Raw genomic sequence first — 18666 nt, forward strand, 5'->3', positions numbered from 1 at the left:
GCTGACTGAGAAGTGTGTTAGGCTGAATTGGCAGCTTTGTGGCCCAGGCTGATGATGCATTTTGCTAAACAGAACCCCCCTGCTGCCTCTTACCCCATTCTGTAGAAACCATGCCGAGATGTCACCAGCTTCCATTGACTTCAGCACCATAGACAGCAACCTCACACAGAGAAGGGTGTGGGGGCGGGGGGCTGGGTAGTGACATCACTCTGCTCCAATCAAATGCCACCACACAGGCCCCAGAGAGCTTCAGCAATCCCATTGGCCCTGGGCGGCTGTGTGTCATAAGGATAGAGTCCGACCATGCTTCAGTGCTAATTAAAGGCAGGATGGGCACAGAAGGCCTAGCTTCGTGTGGACAATCAGGACTAGCCAGCTTGCAAAAGCAGGCTTGAGAGAGCAGAAAAATTACAAATGCCCGTCCTCCCCCTGGTTTTCCTCTCAGCTCATTAAAGAAGCTGTTTTCACACGTGGTGCTTCGGACCAGATGAGATTGAAAGAATCAAGATATGACATGTCTCATATACAGTCTTAAAGTGCTAAAAGGAAACCGGCAGATATAGAAGACAGGCTCAGTCTGGCTCTCAAGACAGGTCAGACTTGCCTCACATCTGCCATGGAAAGCCATGTTCATATCTCTCTGCAGACAGAGGCTGCTGTACGGAGGGTAGTAAACGCTTCAAAGCTCACTGGATGGGGAGGAGCCCCTGCTCAGTGACCCACATGCACACACTGTCTTTCATTCTGTCTCCTAATAACGCTCATTTCTCCCCAACATGGAGCTCTCATGTGCTTTTATGTCCTTACATACAGTAATTGGGCCGCCTTGGCTTTCCTTGTCTTTTATTTATGTGGTTGACTCTCTCTGTCTGTCTCTCTGAGTGGGGAAGAACCCACTGTCTGGTAGGTCCCATGTAATCCCACTGACTTGTTTACTGAGACTGCCTGAGATTTACCGAGCCATGGTGAAGGTGGTGATGGAGAGACAGAGACGAGAGAAGGTGAAAGGGTGGAAGAAAAAGAGATTAACAGTGCAGTGGTATAGGGTTGAGAGAAAGAGAGACAGAGGGGTAGTACAAATGAGACTAAACAAGCAAAAGAGACAGCATGAATGAGCCCCAGTGTGTTTATCTCTGTTGTGTGTGTATCTGTGTGTGTGTGTGTGTGTGTGTGTGTGTGTGTGTGTGTGTGTGTGTGTGTGTGTGTGTGTGTCTGTGTGTCAATGTGTGGGTAATAACAGGTCTTGACTCTGGGCAGTGATAAGTCTGCCCAGTGACTATTCTGTGTGTGGTGTGTAGACTCATGCACTCCTTAGGGATCTTCGACCAAGCGACGGCATTAGCCATTCATGCATCATAATATATTTTTTATGGGCATTTCATGTGCTGACCTAAATGCATTCAGCTCTGAATAACAGCAAAGCATGTTGCACATGAAAACACACCCACCTGATTCTCCTGCCTACCACACACACACACACACACACACACACACACACACACACATACAAACACATACACACGGACACAGAAATTCTTCCATTATCATCACAAAGGCCGACATTAGTAAACAAGCCGAGGAGATGTCCTATTTTCCTCTCCACATATATTTGTGTGATGAGCAAAAACAGTGATGCATTTAACACTGCTGACGTCCCAACAGTCCCATCATCAGGAGTCTGTGAAATGTAAATGCAATGCAAGCTAAAGGTGTGTCTGTGGTGTGTGTGTGTGTGTGTGTGTGTGTGTGTGTGTGTGTGTGTGTGTGTGTGTGTGTGTGTGTGTGTGTGTGTCTGTGTGTGTGTGTGTGTGTGGGTGGATGTGTGTGGAGTATCTATTTTTTGCAGCTGTTCTTCCTTCAGATGTAATTAAAATAACACACTAACACCTCAGAGAAACACTGGGAGGTGGGCGCGTGGAAGCTGATTGGCTAAGAGGACAGATTACTAATACAGAGACGCAGGAAGCTCCCCCCACACACACCTCCAGGGTAGAAGATGCACGCATGAGTTTACATTGACGCAGAGCAGCTGGTATTGTGGCTTTACAAAGAAGTCTTATGGTGTGAAAAGTCAAAGCAAGATATTATGCTTAGAAGTAGGATTCTTAAATGTTGTTCTTAATTCAAATCTATTTCCCTGTTTCTTTAATTTGACTTTTGCTTTAATGCTGTGATATTCATAAACTCAGTTCGCTGTGGCACCATTTTAAATCACACCAACCATAATGTGGACATTCGTACATTTTTTTCTGTTCATGAGGGATGAAAACCATGATAACACATCATTTAACCCATTAGTCCTCAGTAATTATGAATGTGTCTCGCAGTGGACATATAGCGGCAACGCTTACCCAGTAACTTGTAAATGGAGTTGAGTAATGCTGAGTCGCAGTGGATAAAGGCCAATTGTGGAGTGCATTACATCCTTTGCACTAAAAAACGCACTGTCCGCTATCACTGGGAGAGAACAAGCCAAGGGAAAGGCGGCCACTGGGGTCGTGTAAACCATTAAAATGGACGCAAGCAATTAATTTTGGGCCAAATTCTGTGCCTCAATGCCTGTAGCTGAATATATGATTAATTGCTTGACCTTTTCCCTTGAGCAAACTCCACAAGGAGCCATTTCTTTAATGCACGTGTTCTTTGAAGGGGACCCAGAACCAAAATGACAAAAAAAAAAAGTTTCAGCAGAAAAAAACAAGCATTTGAAATACTGTATGCACTCAGTATGCACTGAGAAGCTAGGGAAAATACCAACTCTAGGCATCCCTTGATAACAAAAGTAGTCCTGTCCACTGATAACATCTGGAGGCTCCAGGGTGAGCAACAACAGAGGGTGATTTAGCAGATTAAGTTATGTGTGCAAGATGCTTACGAAGAACTAGAAAAGGCAGACTATCTGTACAATAGCAACCACACTAAAGCTTGTGTGTGCTGCTCGCCAACCTTTTCTGTGCACCTGTCCTGTGTCCATATTTGTTTACATCATTCATTCCAATGTTACTAGGAGAATGACCAAGAGCATAAACAGACCACTACAATCACAGTCCCTGTGAACTGCCTTTGCAACATTTATTGAAGGCTGTACACAAAAGAAATTGAATTGTGGGCCCAAAACAAATTATTGCTGGCCCAGTGAGCCACACACACATACCTTTGCAGGTTCTCGTTCCACTGCAATATTGAATTAGGAGAATGTGCATTAATTATTCAAGCCTTACAAACAGCAAGGGTGTAGTCCCCAAAAGCACAGCGTCTGTTCAATTATTTACACAGGACCATATTTTGGCGGTTGACAAGGGTGTGTAAAGCCATGTCTGAGCTCCAGTTTGTCCATTATGTCTGTAACATCTGAGAAGTCTAAGGGAGTTCATGTTCACAAATCAAAGAGGACCCCTATGAAGCACAATGTAGAGTTTGACTGTTTCTTAAAATATCAATATGTACATGTAGAATACCGATATATTACAATTACGTAATTCTAAGGGGAGTGTAACAGTGCTCTTATTTTAGTGCATCTTCTTCTTGTGTGAAGCCTGTTATTGCATTTTTCTGTTCCTGAAAGAATGTGAATAAAGGACAAAGGCAGAAGAGGAACTATATGCCCAAAAATGAGAAGCTATTTGCTCAGAAATGCATGCAAGTATAAACATATATTGTCAAACGCCCTTCAATAACTTCATATTTTATTTTCAAATATGTCTTTGTGGATGACGGCTGTATTCATGCACTGCGCCTAATTGGTTGGGTAGCCTATATATTTCTAATCGTCTCTCTCTCTGTGGATCGTCAAATCAGTCAAGATGGCTTTGCATTCTGTGGCCTGCCATTCTTTTCCACTGACATAAGCAGCCCCCAGTAGCAGCAGCAGTCTTTCCTCTGAGCTCACTCAGAAGGGAAAGACAGAGCACTGGTGCCAGAGTCAGAGACAAGTCTGGCTCCCTTCCCAGGCCAGAGGTACTGTATCACTTTCAGTGGAATCCCTGAGTGGACGTCTTGCTGCCCCGGCAGGCTGTACCACCTACCCCTGTTTTGCGACGCATGGTGTCTGTTAAAGAGCTTTGGGTTGGCTTGTATTTGCAAACTCGTTTCCCCCCTGCTCTGTCTTCAGCCTTTTTTCTCTCACTCTCTCTAACTCTCTCTCTCTATCTCTCTCACACACACACACTCGCGCACACACACACACACACACACACACACACACACACACACACACACACACACACACACACACACACACACACACACACACACACACAGAGATATACTGTACACAGTCTCCCTTTCTTGCTCTCTTATTCTTTAACATAATCTTGCCCAATCTCTCGCTTTCTTTTTGTCTCTCTGTCTCTCTGCCATTCATTCTATCTTTTCCCTTACCTGGCTTGTCTCTCTGCACTTATGCACACTTACTGTAAGAATGGGAAATGAAATGCTCGGATGACTCATCTGATTCACTGTCTCTTGAGACCATGTCAGTTCTATTCCAAGAACCCAAAAGCTGCCCAAAAACATGTCTTTCCCATTTGTCATCCAGCTGCCATCAGAGCCAGTGCCTTATCTCGTAACGATGTTGGAGTCATGGACAGAGGCTGAGTTGGAAAATATAGTTTTTTTGAGTGTACATTTTGTGGTGATATGTCATGAGCACAATTGCAGAAAATCCAGCCAGGAAATGCTTTAAGCCATTCAACCAAATCAGTTGAGCTGTTTGAAATATGGAAGAGCTTTGGAAGTTTTCTGTTGCATTCCATATCTACAGTAATTAGTTGGATAAAGTCCAAATTTGAAATTCAAACTTGAAAAACAAGTGTGGCTGACATTTTTTAATTAATGCACAATAACAGTCTTAGCAATAACATAGGGGATATAAACTATGCCTCTTTGATATCTCAATCAATGTAGCATAATATACAGTAGTTGAAAGCTTATTGGCTGTACTGTATTTACAATTGTTTACCCAGACGCCACCATTCATCCAATGTGTCCTATAGTAGGCCTGTAGGCAAGGCCACTTTGTATGTCTGTTCCCTGGTAACTGAATTTTTGACATTGTCAACACCTTCTTCAACCTGTCAACCAAAACATTAACTCTATATATCAGATATTCAAATATGACTCAAAATACTTTTGAAAATTGTGCTTGGATATTTATTTCCTGGTTATGTTCATTTACTTGTTTATTACTACAGTCACTGACAAAAAGCTCCAGTGATATCTTTGAACATGTATGTTGTGACCTTGCCATGCCTGATGTCAATTAAGTATTAATGGGCTCTTGGACACTTTCATTACCAAATATGTAATTATTAATGAATGATCGATCATCATTGATTTTCAGTAGGTCTATAATTACACAGAGGATCTTGCAGTCAGTTGAAACATTAATAATGATATTTCCTTCCCTTGGATTTTGTGATAGTTGATTCGCTTAAGCTAAGAACAACACCTCAAATCACTATTTATTGTAGACACTCATACTGTATGCCTATTAGCATGATCTACATCACACTGGCTCTGAAGCAGTACCATAAAACTTGGACCCATGCAACACAATGGATGATATACTGCTGAACCACAAGTGAAGACTACTTAATATTTAATGTTCAGTGTAAACAACATTTTTATGGTCTCAGTGTGTTCTTGCATCAATTATGTGCATCTTACTCAGTTAAGGTGAGGCTGCACTGCCCAGGAAAATCAATTGTAAAGCACTTATGTGGCATTGCTGTGTGGCTTAGATGAGCTCTGCAAGCTCTGTAGCTTTGATTGGCTTTGAGCAAGTGCTAGTGGCAAGCCTTGCAAGCTTTTCTTCTGCCTCTCTCGAGTCTGCTCTCCACTCTAGATAAGTGTTGGCCAAGGCTTTCCTCACTAACCTCAATCATTTCTCATTTATATATTACACTGTTTGGTTGAATTTCTTATTGTCAAGCGTTCTTTAAAATGTGTAATAACTGTATATTATTTGCACACCTATGAAGTATCTCTGATTTTTTGGCTGTGCGTCAGGGCCGTTTTACCACCTCGAACGTGCATGTCTTTCTGTGAACCAAACGCTTTGTCGTCCATTATCCCTTACATATTACACAATTCTTTTTGTCTTTACTCACTATTGATTGAGCTCAATATTATGTTTAGAAAGACCCATATACCCCCCTCAATTTCTGTGTCACACTTACTGTACATATTGTCTGTGCCTGGAGAGATCAGTCTATCTTTGAATTTCTTGGACTGTGTCGTGTATCTGAAGCCCTGCATTTGAGGCAAATGCTAATGGTCATGCTGCCTTCTCTGTTTGCAACCACAGATGGTTGTGTTTCCTGCCAAAGTGATTGCTGTCACAACAAACATTCAGATAAAGTGCTCGTCCTCTAAAGGGAGAGAGGAGAGACAGGCACACCGACTCAGACAAAGACACACACACACACACACACAGTCAAAGCAGCACTATTACATGACAATTAAGGAGCCAGATCAATGGCGATACATTCAAAATTGGACCACAACTAATCAATTTTACTGGCTGGCCTAGTTGATGATGGCCATTTGTTAACAAGCCAGTAAGCATCAGTGGGAAGAGAAACATGGCAGCAAAACAAACCCCTTGACATTTCTGCTTGTACCATAACCCTTTTTTATGTATGGGCCAAGGGCCATCTTGCTGTTGTAAGCCTAATTATGACCCGACTCTCAAGTGGATAGTAATTGACTCAGTGGTCTCCTGTTGCAGTAATACCTGTATTTAACAAGAAGCTGGTGTAATTATGCTATTTTTATCTCTATATCCAAGCTGGTATTATAGCATGTACTCCCATCGTGTATTCCAAGATATGACTGAAAACTAATATAATATTTGAATGGAATATAACTTGACATAGGCTACCATTTTACAGTAAAAATACATATGGGCTTGATAGACTACTGCCTACCAACCTTTCTAAAGCTGTTCATTGTTAGCTGTAGGCCACACTATTAAATATATTGTAGCCATCTATTCAAATATAAGCTGGATGCAGCAGCATATGTAAATATATTTTTCCCTTGATTTTTCTGTAGTCTATGTTTGTCCCAGGAGCAGATTTTGTTCCCCTTCTTTTAAATAAAACTGTCTTATTCTTGAATGAATGGCCAGTGTTCATATTTGCCATCAACAGAGGCGGGCAGACAAGACTGTTTTCAGGATTGTAGCACGTGGTCTGTCCGCTGACATGCATTGAAGCTGAAAACATGAGCTATGACATCGTTCGCCCCACAGCCGCTACTACGATTGGTGAGGGAAAAGATAGTGGGTGCGGTAGGCAGAATATGAATTAGTCCCAGCTGTAGCAGACGTGTAGACCGCATGCGGGTGTTCTCGGTCCTAGTCAAGAGTTTACAGAGGACATAAATTCGCTTGTAGGCTACCGCTGAATTGTGTTATTTACTCTCGTATCCTCCCTGGGGCACCACCACGGTTGTTTTGAGCTCTCCGGCTACCCCCTCCCTTTTATCGCTGACATTCCACGCCTTGCATCACTTTTCGCGGCGTGCAGGCGCGGTGAAGCTTTTTGGGCGAGCGGGAAGACAGAGGTGAAAGTCTTGAAGACACCCGACGAGAGTTTGGAAATGTCATGTGAGTGTGTTCAGAGTTTCAACCACTTTTGAGCCGGTGTCCTGATAAGTGTTCGTGAGAGATAATTAGTTGCTGGGTGACACATGCCTACGGGAATGCCTCATAGCAATGTGCATGGCAACGTTGTTGCGAAGGCCAGACATGTTGTGTTGCTCGCGTGTGGCAGACAGCGATATCGTGGATGTTTGTGTGGCTTGTGCAAGTGTATCTAGGCTAGGCCTACTGTAAAAAAAAGAGTACTCTGATGAAACTTTACTGTAATCTAAAACAAGAGGGGATGGGAGTGACAGGGAGAGGGAGCGAGAGATAGATAGATTGATAGATAGATAGATAGATAGATAGATACTTTATTGATCCTCAAGGGGAAATTCAAGGGTCTCAGTAGCATACAGACATAACACACAACATGCACTTACAGCAGAAATGGTAAACATAAGTATAAGTAGAAACATATAACTAAACTCCACTGTACAATAAAGACAGTAGAAGATAAGACAGATAAGAAAACTAACAAAACTAAATACTAAATACAAGTAAACAATTTTGTGCTTGTGAACTAATGTAGTAAAGTTGTCTTTTTACTGTAATATCTCAAATAAGTAATCTGAAACAGAAACATGCATCTTGGAAATATGAAACTGTCCACATTTCTATTTTTTTCTTTCCAGAATGTATTGATTGTAAAGGCCTTTGTGAAGACTGTTGGGTGAGAGGCTTGATTTAGATATTTGCACAAATTTTGACAGTCATTCACAAGTTTCCATGCTAGTAAATCTTTTAGAAAACAGCTCCCTGCAAATTAAAAATAGAGGCGTACCAGGGATGCATTATGCATAACTGGGCTCCGATTGGCTACTGAAGCTTTCCTTGTCACTCTGCGTGGCAACAGCATCCCTCTCCACCCAGCAACCCCCTTTTCCCTCTTCTGCACCCGTGATTCTCTCCTGCCTCCAAGGGGCTTTTCTGCAGCATCCCTGGCAGTAACCATGGCAACGGAAGGATGACCCAGGCGGGGTCTGCCGCCGCAGCAGCAGTTAACTAAAAGGCTTGACCTGAATACCACACATGCTGGTTAGCTGGACACACACAAGACCAAGGCAGATGACCTGCTTATCATTGTACTCAGGAGTTAAGTGTCTCTCCTCCTTTTGTCAGTGAGCATCTTTCCCTGTGAGCACTAGGAGGCATGAGCACATCCTCGGGCATTTCATTTTTGTATTTTATTCTTCACGGATGACTGCCCGTATGCAAACCAGAACTACCCTAACAGGCATTTAATATCCATTAGTATTGATACACATCTAATGAATTGACTGTTTGGGGCAAATGGCCTTTGCAGAAGATGTGAATGAGTGGCCATATTGGATCGTTAATGCACTGTGACATGGGTGTAATGTGGTCTCATTATGGTCGCTTGAACCTGGATCAGCCTGCGTGGTTTAACAAGATTGTTCAGCCTCAGTGAGCCTGTGTTTGAACATACCAGACTCGCGTATAACAGCATGGGCGGGGTCGGCCATAACAGCATTCACCCAAGCTGTCCATGCGGTCTTTCCAAACTTGCAGAGAGCATGCCCAGGATTCCCCCTTACTATTCTTAGTCAGTGCAGTCCTCTGGCCCTGCAGAAACACCAGTGGCCAATGCTTTTTAGAGCATCTTTATTATGTTCTGCCCTGAATTATGAACAGGCAAGATGGGGGTGGGGTTGTATAAAATGAATTTTGCATGTGAAATCTATGATCTAATCATGTTTTGGTACTTGTTGTCTAGCAGATACCAGTGAGAATTGAGTGTGGATAATGCAATTTAGTGAGACAGTTAGAATCATATAGGCCTTTCAGCGTGATTTACTTTGTGGAAAAATGTGCTGGACTGGGCAGCGGTCATATTTTGTACCCGCTCAGCGGTACATCTAGTTGTACTAGAAATAGTACAACAAATGCTGTTAGAAAAGAAATACACACACACACACACACACACATGCACACACACACACACATGCACACACACACACACATGCACACACACACACACATGCACACACACACACACATGCACACACACACACACATGCACACACACACACACACATGCACACACACACACACACATGCACACACACACACACACATGCACACACACACACACACATGCACACACACACACACACACATGCACACACACACACACACATGCACACACACACACACATGCACACACACACACACATGCACACACACACACACATGCACACACACACACACACACACATGCACACACACACACACATGCACACACACACACACATGCACACACACACACACATGCACACACACACACACATGCACACACACACACACATGCACACACACACACACATGAACATAAACGTACATGCACACAATTTAAGAATTTCTCAGAATTATGAACAGGCAAGATGGGGGTGGGGTTGTATAAAATGAATTTTGCATGTGAAATCTATGATCTAATCATGTTTTGGTACTTGTTGTCTAGCAGATACCAGTGAGAATTGAGTGTAGATAATGCAATTTAGTGAGACAGTTAGAATCATATAGGCCTTTCAGCGTGATTTACTTTTGTGGAAAAATGTGCTGGACTGGGCAGCGGTCATATTTTTGTCGCTCCGGCGGTACATCTAGTTGTACTAGAAATAGTACCACATGCACAAACACACATCATGAGCAACCACACAAGCACGCACACACACACCCACACACATGAACATAAACGTGTACATGCACACAATTTAAGAATTTCTCAGAATTATGAACAGGCAAGATGGGGGTGGGGTTGTATAAAATGAATTTTGCATGTGAAATCTATGAACTAATCATGTTTTGGTACTTGTTGTCTAGCAGATACCAGTGAGAATTGAGTGTGGATAATGCAATTTAGTGAGACAGTTAGAATCATATAGGCCTTTCAGCGTGATTTACTTTTGTGGAAAAAATGTGCTAGACTGGGCAGCGGTCATATTTTGTACCGCTCTGCGGTACATCTAGTTGTACTAGAAATAGTACAACAAATGCTGTTAGAAAAGAAATACAAATACACACACACACACACACACACACACACACACACACACACACACAGTTTTTGGTTACTGCACCCTTGCCATCAGTACTGTTCCCTGTATCACAGCATGTGTTACAAAGCAGAACATGCATGCATGTGAAATGTCTCCTATAAGGATGTGTAGTAGAATGTGATGGAATTCCCTCCACAGCATGGGAAATGCTTGACTGATATTCAAATACAGAGTGCATACTTGCTACCACTGAGCACCAGTGGTGAATATGCATTGGTGACAAATGCTTCAAGGGTACTTTCTTTTGCTCATCCTTGCAGTCTGAACACCCTCCTCCATCTGCTATACTGTACAGTGCCTGTGCATTGCATTTTAATTCAGGTATGCACTTGAGAGGAAAGAGGAGCAGGTGTTGTTGTGTTTGCGAGCCGGTGGGTGTGACTTGATAACGAAGGCGAGGGCCGGAGATGAAAGCGACAGCGGCGGCGGAGGCTCTCGGCCCGGCCCACGGTTCAGCCCGGCCCACGGTTCAGCCCGGCCCACGGCTCATCTGCAAATCCCCGGAGGTGTCGCTTCTCCATCTCAGCCAGACTGTGTGGGAGAAACTATTTCTGTCCTCCCGCTCTCCGGGAGGTCGTATCACTCTCTCTCTCCCTCCCTCCTCTCTCTCTCTCTCTCTCTCTCTCTCTCTCTCTGTTGCTTTCAGTTTCTCTCTCCCTCTCTCTTTGTATCTCTTGCTTCTCTGCTACTTCTATTCTCCCTCTGTCTGTTTCTCAATCTGTCTCTCTCTATGTCTTTCTCTCTCTTTCTTCCATTCTCCCTGTCTCTGTCACTCCCTCTCCGCTGCCCCACTCACAGACACTTGATGCAACAGTAAAGTTAGAGGCACAGCTCATCACTCCAGACTAGTGCTGTAGATTGTATTAGGCCCCTTGGCTCCATAGGTTTGAAGAGGGGAAAAAATGAACAACCTGAGCTCCATTTTGAATGTAGATTAAAGGGGAGAAGCCCTGGCAGATGCCTTCACCAACTGTCAATCACCTCCCGTCAGTCATTCACGCTCAGCACTAAAGCTGTCAAAAGCAGCTCCCCTACTTCCTACATATTCTCCTCCTTGTGTTTTCCCACCTCCGTGCGTGTATCTTAAGAGCGTCTGATTTGTGGACTGGTTTGAGGAGGGGGCTGCTGGGAGCTCAGACCAGCACTTTTGACTTTGATCCACGCAGATTGAAACCCCCACGGAGTCAGATTGGCACTGGGGGAGGCCTTGATGAGAGGCAGTGGATCAAGAGTTAATCCGTGGGAAGCCCTCCAGTGTGTGAATCCCCCCCCGTTGGGAGCGGCTGCTTGTGCTTTCTGTGTCAAATGTCAGGAGTGAAGCAGCTACCACTGCTGCTGCTGTCCAGTGCCACTGCATCAGAGAGCGTCAGGGTTTCTGTCCAGTTACTAACTCAGCTTGTTTTTCTGTTGAAGTGGCTGATTGTCGTGTGTGTGTGTGTGTGGTGGGGGGAGAGGGTTGATGTGGGCGTCAGGGCTTTCCAATCTCTACCTCTGCTCATTTTCAGTTCAAGTGGCTTATTGTCATTTGTGTGTGGGTGTGACTGTGTGTGTGTGTCTGTGTCTGTGTGTCTGTTTGTGTGTATGCTTTTGGACGGGGCCAACACCGGTCTGCTGCGACCATGTAAACCCCATTGCACAATGCCATCCTCTGTCCCAGGCTCTGTCAGCAGCAGCAGCAGGAGGAGCAGCAGAGGTTAGCGAGAGAACAGGGCCCTCTGTATGGAGAAGGAAGTCATAGATAGTCACTGTTGTAGCGCAGTTCACATGCAAGCCCCACGGGGGAACAGAGGGAAGCGTGTCTGACCACAGCTTACTAAAGGGTGATGAAGCCGTTTGCATGCCAATGGAGTTAGCGGGGGTTATGCCGGGACCTCGGCTATTGGGGTGGGTTCCTTTGAGTGCATTATTAGGAGGAGTACAAGTGCCAGTTAAAGTATAAAGAGGAAATTGAAAGGCGCAGTGAATAGTTTTAACTGAGGGATGACATATTGAATGAGCAGGGGGGGCAAAGAGGGACTGAGAGAGAAGGGAAACAAAAGCATGAAAAGACGGATCTCTCTCCGAGGCGATTATTTTTGCAGCTCTTTTCTTTAATTAAAAGCAAGTGTTTTGCCTGAGGGGAGTGACCCAGATGTGCATTCTATTTGAAGAGAATCTCTGCTGCTGTATTCTCCATTCCATTAAATCACAGTAAATCACTGTGTTTTGAAAGCCAGTTGTGTTTGTCTCAGAGCTGGAATGCACAACGCAACTTAGGTTTTTGGCATTAAATAGAGTTCAGGAAGGCTGACAGGAAGCTACATGACTGCATGACGTTGTGATTGAGTTAGCGAGGATCAGAAATAGCATCTGCGTTAGCCTAGCATGCACCTTAAATATTTATTTTAAAATAGATGATTAAGTGATGGAGTAGCTGCTGTTGAGACTGAGTCACTGAGGGACTAAAATAGTTTCTGAGTTTGCAAACAAGTGAGAGAGCAAAAGGTTTGAGTCAGTCAGTCAATTAGCGAGTGAGTGAGTGAATGAGCGAGTGAATGAGTGAGTGAATGAAGGAGTTGTTTTTTTCTGGTTCAAGCCAGAGAGTGATATTAAGTGAGTAAGTGAATGAGTGAATGAAGTAGCTGTTATTGTTCTGACTCCTGCATGTTTTTGTGTCATGCTATAGATGTGATGGACCAGCAGAGGGCGCTGCAGTCTGGTTGCCTGGTGACGGGGGTGCGCACCCCTCCCGTCCGCCGCAACAGCAAACTGGCCAGCCTGGGCCGCATCTTCAAGCCCTGGAAGTGGAGGAAAAAGAAAACGGAGAAACTGAAGCAGAACTCCACAGGTAAAGAGACCTCCGACCTGTTGTACACAGAGCACTTGTTCATGCAAAAATATTTCCTTGCTTTAGTCAAAAGGTCTTTGAATCCAACAGATGCAATTTAGGTTGTTGTCAACAAAAAAGTGCTTCGCAAAGTTTATTTAATTGATTTGAAGATCTCTCATAGGTTCTAGATCAGAGACTAGAAGTCTTTCATAGGTACAATATTTTGATTGAGCTAATTTAGCAACAATGAGCATGTTTTATGTAACACTATGCAACATTTTGCCTCATTTGTATGTTTTATGAGTAACTGCTTTAGAATTAGAATTAATTGTGATAGATGTGGTTAAGTCAGAACAATGTGGTTCTGTGAGGGAGAGATTAAGATACCTATGGACCCTTTCAAGAGAGTTCCATTATCAGCATCATAGTTGGCCCCACAAGACTTTTTTTTTAACATTCCATATGTTATCTTAATGCAGAGGAAGTAGATTGGGGCCCAAATAGAACGTTCAAGCATTGATTTTGTTTTTATTGATGAAAGGGTCTATACTATGTCATAGCCAACAATAACACAAAAATATAGCATGCCAAATAAGGTGTTGCTGGCCTGGACTGATGGCTACGTTGGAGTGTTTTTGTCAAACACTCCGTAATGCTGTTTTAAATCTGAATGCAACCTTAAAATTTCACCTGTCCCTCAGTAGTTTGGAGCCACATGTGCTGCACCGCTCTGAGATAATGAGGTAAACAAATGCATCCTCTTATCTCCAGCACCAAAAGCATTATTTCACACCACCTGTCAGAGCAGATTGGTGACACCTTAATGGCTTCTTAGAGGATCGCTAAGTGCACTCTTTGCTGTGTCAGGTGGAGTTAGCGGTGTGTAGTGCTGATGAGGTCCCTTGCGGGTTCATTTAAATAGAGCTGGCTGGGTGGATCAACAGCTCATTAAAGATCACATAGAATGGAAAACCATTTTTACCTTGGCTCTGTTGAAAAAGGAGAGTTTGGCGCATGGGAACCGTGAACTGGAAAACAGTTGTTTCCTCCTTTATATGCAATGGATGGATCTCGGATGTTGAAATTACCTCTAAAATCTGAACAGACAGAAGTACAGACTGTGATGCAATCCCTCCCTCACCGCCCCCCTCCACACATTGCATTACCACTTCTAATTGGAGATTCAGGTAGAAGCTGCTGGAGCCTTTTGTGAACGGTCTTTGGCTGCAGCCAAGTGTAAAGCTCTCTTAATTATTAATTTGAGTGCCAGATAAGCATGAGGGGATGCTAGATGTCTGCTAAAATGGGCTGTTTTATTCCTCAGCCTAATTATAGGGTTGTAAATGAGCTTGTAAAATACCATCTGAGCATGTTTGTCAGACCAAAGTTGCTTACCTTCTGTGTTAACATCAGAGAACAAGGTACAATACTCCGTTCATCCATTTTATGTCATCGTTAAGAGTGAATGAGGGATGTGTGACTCTGCACATAGGTCTGGAGAAGAAGTCAGCAGCACGGCAGCATCGTGACGAGCTCACCAGGAAGGGTCTTGGAGATCAAGGATCAGGTGAGAGGGAGCGAGAGTGATAAACACAGAGAGAGAGAGAGAAAGAGAGAGAGAGATAAATACTCACAGATATACTCATGCACAGAAAGAAAGAGAAAGAGGTAGTGTGCTTGTAAGACTCAACAAACCTACACAGAGTTGGAGGGAATAGGGGAGACAGAACAAGTGACACACACACACACACACACACACACACACACACACACACACACACACACACAGTGTTATGCAACTGCCCACTTGTTATTCGCTGCTGATTATCAGCTGCCTGTCACAGGTGAGTGGTGGAGAAAGAAGCACTCATTGCAGCTGAAGGCTTAGGATCCAAAACAACAGCACTTATTTGGATCCAAAACAACAGCACTTATTTTGATCCAAAACAACAGCACTTATTTTGATCCAAAACAACAGCACTTATTTGGATTTAAAACAACAGCACTTATTTTGATCCAAAGCAACAGCACTGTCTGTCATTTAATTCAGCGCCATACTCTTTTGTAGTTGAACCCTGGGCCTCTGTTGCCCCAGGCCGCGGCTGGCCCAGATCTGGGAGAGATCCGTCCAGGCCAGCTGCTGTGTGGAGCTTCTCAATTACACTAAATCATAATGAAGCTAAATCACAAATTAAGCTAAATCAATCAATTAAAAAGTCTTGCTGATACAGACACCACCTGATTCAGCAATATATCTCCTCCATTTTGTGTATTAAGGTCATAGTTGATGTTTGCCTCCTGTGTCATATGTTATAGCTGATATAAATACATGCTCTTCAGAAACCCCAACATGCATGCATAAAATAAAACAATCTTAGCAGACTGGATTGGGACCCTTGTTTATGTTGCATTCTGTAGAGTGTGCGTGTGGGGGCAATGGGGACGAGCCAGGCACCCCCACCCAGGAGTTCTCCGACGGCGAGGAGCGGGACGAGGACCCCATGGCACCACTGGCCAGTACCGGAGATGACCTGGGCTCAGACGAGGACAACACCTCCACAGGTAAGCCTCATCCTGGCACTGACTAAATCACAATGCACTGTATGGGCCAGGGGGGCACTGGACATTAATAGCTCATACTAGTGGGCAATGTGCATAATACAGTTACAGATAATATACTGTATTTGTATAGATCATGTAAAAGAGTGATCATGTGTGGTAGTTATGTTATGGCTCCCACACACAGTTGCGTGCGGTGCAGTGCTGGAGACTCATCCCGTCCACTTTACATGGGCTTAGGTCATCCGTTGCCGAACTGTGGGTCCGTTGTGTCGCGTTGTTCCTGTCGCTCGCGTCGAAGTTCAACTTTTGCTGCACCGACGGACAACAACAGACGGCACCAGCCAATCAAATTACAGTTATACTATAAAAGTAATTTGCATAGCTACCGTCGGGAACACCCACTGGCATGCGTTGATGGAACGCAACTGTGTGTGAGAGCTGTTAGTGCATGTGCATGCAAGGAATGTTAGCAACTTGGATTTGTGGGGGGTGGATGCTGGGGGATATTTTACCAAATGGCATTAATGAGTTATCTGGATCTGCATTTGGAAAATTCCTGAAGCAGCACTATTTTTTTATCGCATTTGACTTATTGCTTGTGTAAGCGGTTATATTTTTTGGAGGATTTGCTAAATTCTTACACCACATTGGCAGAAGGATCACACTGGGGCTAAATCTTATTGAATTATCCAAAAAATGCTAGCGTTGCTCAAAGTGTTTTCCAACAGAGTAGTCAATAATAGAGTATTGTGAAGAAATGTTAATTTTACTTTTCATCATATACATTCTACTAAATTATATTTTAAAATGAAAGGTGCACAAACCCTTAGGTATGGTTGGCCATACAAGGATCACTGGATATCCATTCATCTTCTTGTGCTCACTCAGTTCAGTTAGTCAAATATAAAAAGTAGTTCCCTTGATAGTCACTAGGTGGAGACAGAGATTGCTAAAACACTAGCTGATTTGCCCTGTCTGTGTGTGTGTGTGTGTGTGTGTGTGTGTGTGTGTGTTTATTTCTGTTTAATCAGTGCGGGACACCACAGAGGACGTTGACACTGCAGGGGACCACAGTCAGATGGAGGAAGAGGTTGTGGACGAGATTCCTTTTGTTGAGGCACCCAGTAAGAACGCCATGGGAACCACTGAAGCCAGCACGGAGAGGAAGGAGGAGACCAGGGCAGAGCCACCGCTGGTCAAGAGAGACCCCTGCAACCCTCCTCCCCCCAGCCTCCCCGTTAAGCTGCTAACTCGACTGGGAAGTTTGGACGGTGTGTGGGCTCTTTTAATAACTTCCCTACGAGTCGTAGTAGTGATAAGGGTAATATCAATAACAGTAGGCTAATAGTTTTCTGTTCTCTGAACATTGATAATCAGTTTATTTACAATTTTTGGTTCATAGAGATCAAACTGCTTTAGAGACCATACCAGTCCTAGCCTGTACTAAGTTGTTACTAATCTTAAATATTAAATAACATTGTTGAAAAAAGTCACATGAATTCTTAAAGTATTTGAGCAAAAATGACCTACACAGATGCACAACTGCTCTGCCATTTTCACCTGCATAACAGGCCTCTCTCCATGTTTGATAGGCTCCCAGGCCAACCACATTAGGCAGGCGCCTGCTACTCTGCCTCGGAACTTCACCCTCCCCAAAGACTCGTTCCGGGGGAAGATCCTCACCCCGACCGGCTCGCCTCACCTGGGTGCTATGCACCCTCAGCTGCCCCCTAGCTGCATCATAGAGGAACTGCACCGTGCCCTTGCCACCAAGCACCGCCAGGACAGGTGTGTAACATTACTCTTGAGGCTCAGCTGGTGGAGGAAGTTCATGGGTTAATTTCCCTGATTGCAAACATACAGATACATTTACTTTATAGATAACTTATATAATCTATTTAATTCTTTAACTTTATTGCTCACGTGTAAATGCTCATGTATTGTATTTCAGTTTCCCTGGTAAAACTGCCATGTGAGTATTAAATTAATAAAACTTGAAATTCATACAAGTAGAATCAGAAGCCAACTGCTCCAAGGAGTATTTCACACTGTGTTATGAGTCATCCCACATACATAAACATGCATACTATCATAGGAATATACATTTTAACAGACAATGGATTCTTTTTTTAATTATGAAGTATTTTATCTTCACAGAGACCGCAAACATTTGAAATAACACACACACACACACACACACACACACACACACACACACACACACACACACACACAGTCACACACATTTGTATGTATTTTTTGCAATTTTGCCGTACCCTTATAGAAGTTTTGTAGTGTGGGCTTCTGTGAAACAGTGGTCAGTGTCTGTGGCAGATAAATGAGTTGGAAAAATAGAATGGTTTCTTCTCTCTTTAGTTTTCACGGGAAAGAGGTTCGATCTTCACCAAAGCGCCGCTCGGACGGTCGGCTGTCCCGCACCTCCAGCACGGAGAAGGAACCCTGTGGAGAGGGCGAGAACAAGGAGGCGGAGGAGAACAAGGAGAACATGCGCCTGGATGAGTTCTACAATGACCCAGACAGCTGGAACGACTCAGTCATCTCTGGTCAGT

At 43.8% G+C, this 18666-nt stretch overlaps 1 protein-coding gene across 4 annotated transcripts in view; it reads left to right on the forward strand.

The window, feature by feature from the left end:
- phactr3b (phosphatase and actin regulator 3b) overlaps positions 1-18666 on the forward strand; it is a 51290-nt gene that overhangs the window by 8180 nt on the left and 24444 nt on the right. For 2 of the 4 annotated variants that reach the window (XM_048255745.1, XM_048255748.1), the window contains exons 2-8: positions 13391-13552; positions 15027-15101; positions 15953-16096; positions 17128-17367; positions 17689-17884; positions 18048-18068; positions 18473-18660. In XM_048255745.1, the coding sequence (XP_048111702.1) occupies positions 13391-13552; positions 15027-15101; positions 15953-16096; positions 17128-17367; positions 17689-17884; positions 18048-18068; positions 18473-18660 (1026 nt within the window). Of the gene's footprint in view, positions 1-7223; positions 7613-13390; positions 13553-15026; positions 15102-15952; positions 16097-17127; positions 17368-17688; positions 17885-18047; positions 18069-18472; positions 18661-18666 lie in introns of those variants that run through there. The other 2 variants (XM_048255747.1, XM_048255746.1) reach the window with 2 other exon arrangements.

This window comes from Alosa alosa, chromosome 10, assembly GCF_017589495.1.
Source record: "Alosa alosa isolate M-15738 ecotype Scorff River chromosome 10, AALO_Geno_1.1, whole genome shotgun sequence".
Classification (NCBI taxonomy): domain Eukaryota; kingdom Metazoa; phylum Chordata; class Actinopteri; order Clupeiformes; family Clupeidae; genus Alosa; species Alosa alosa.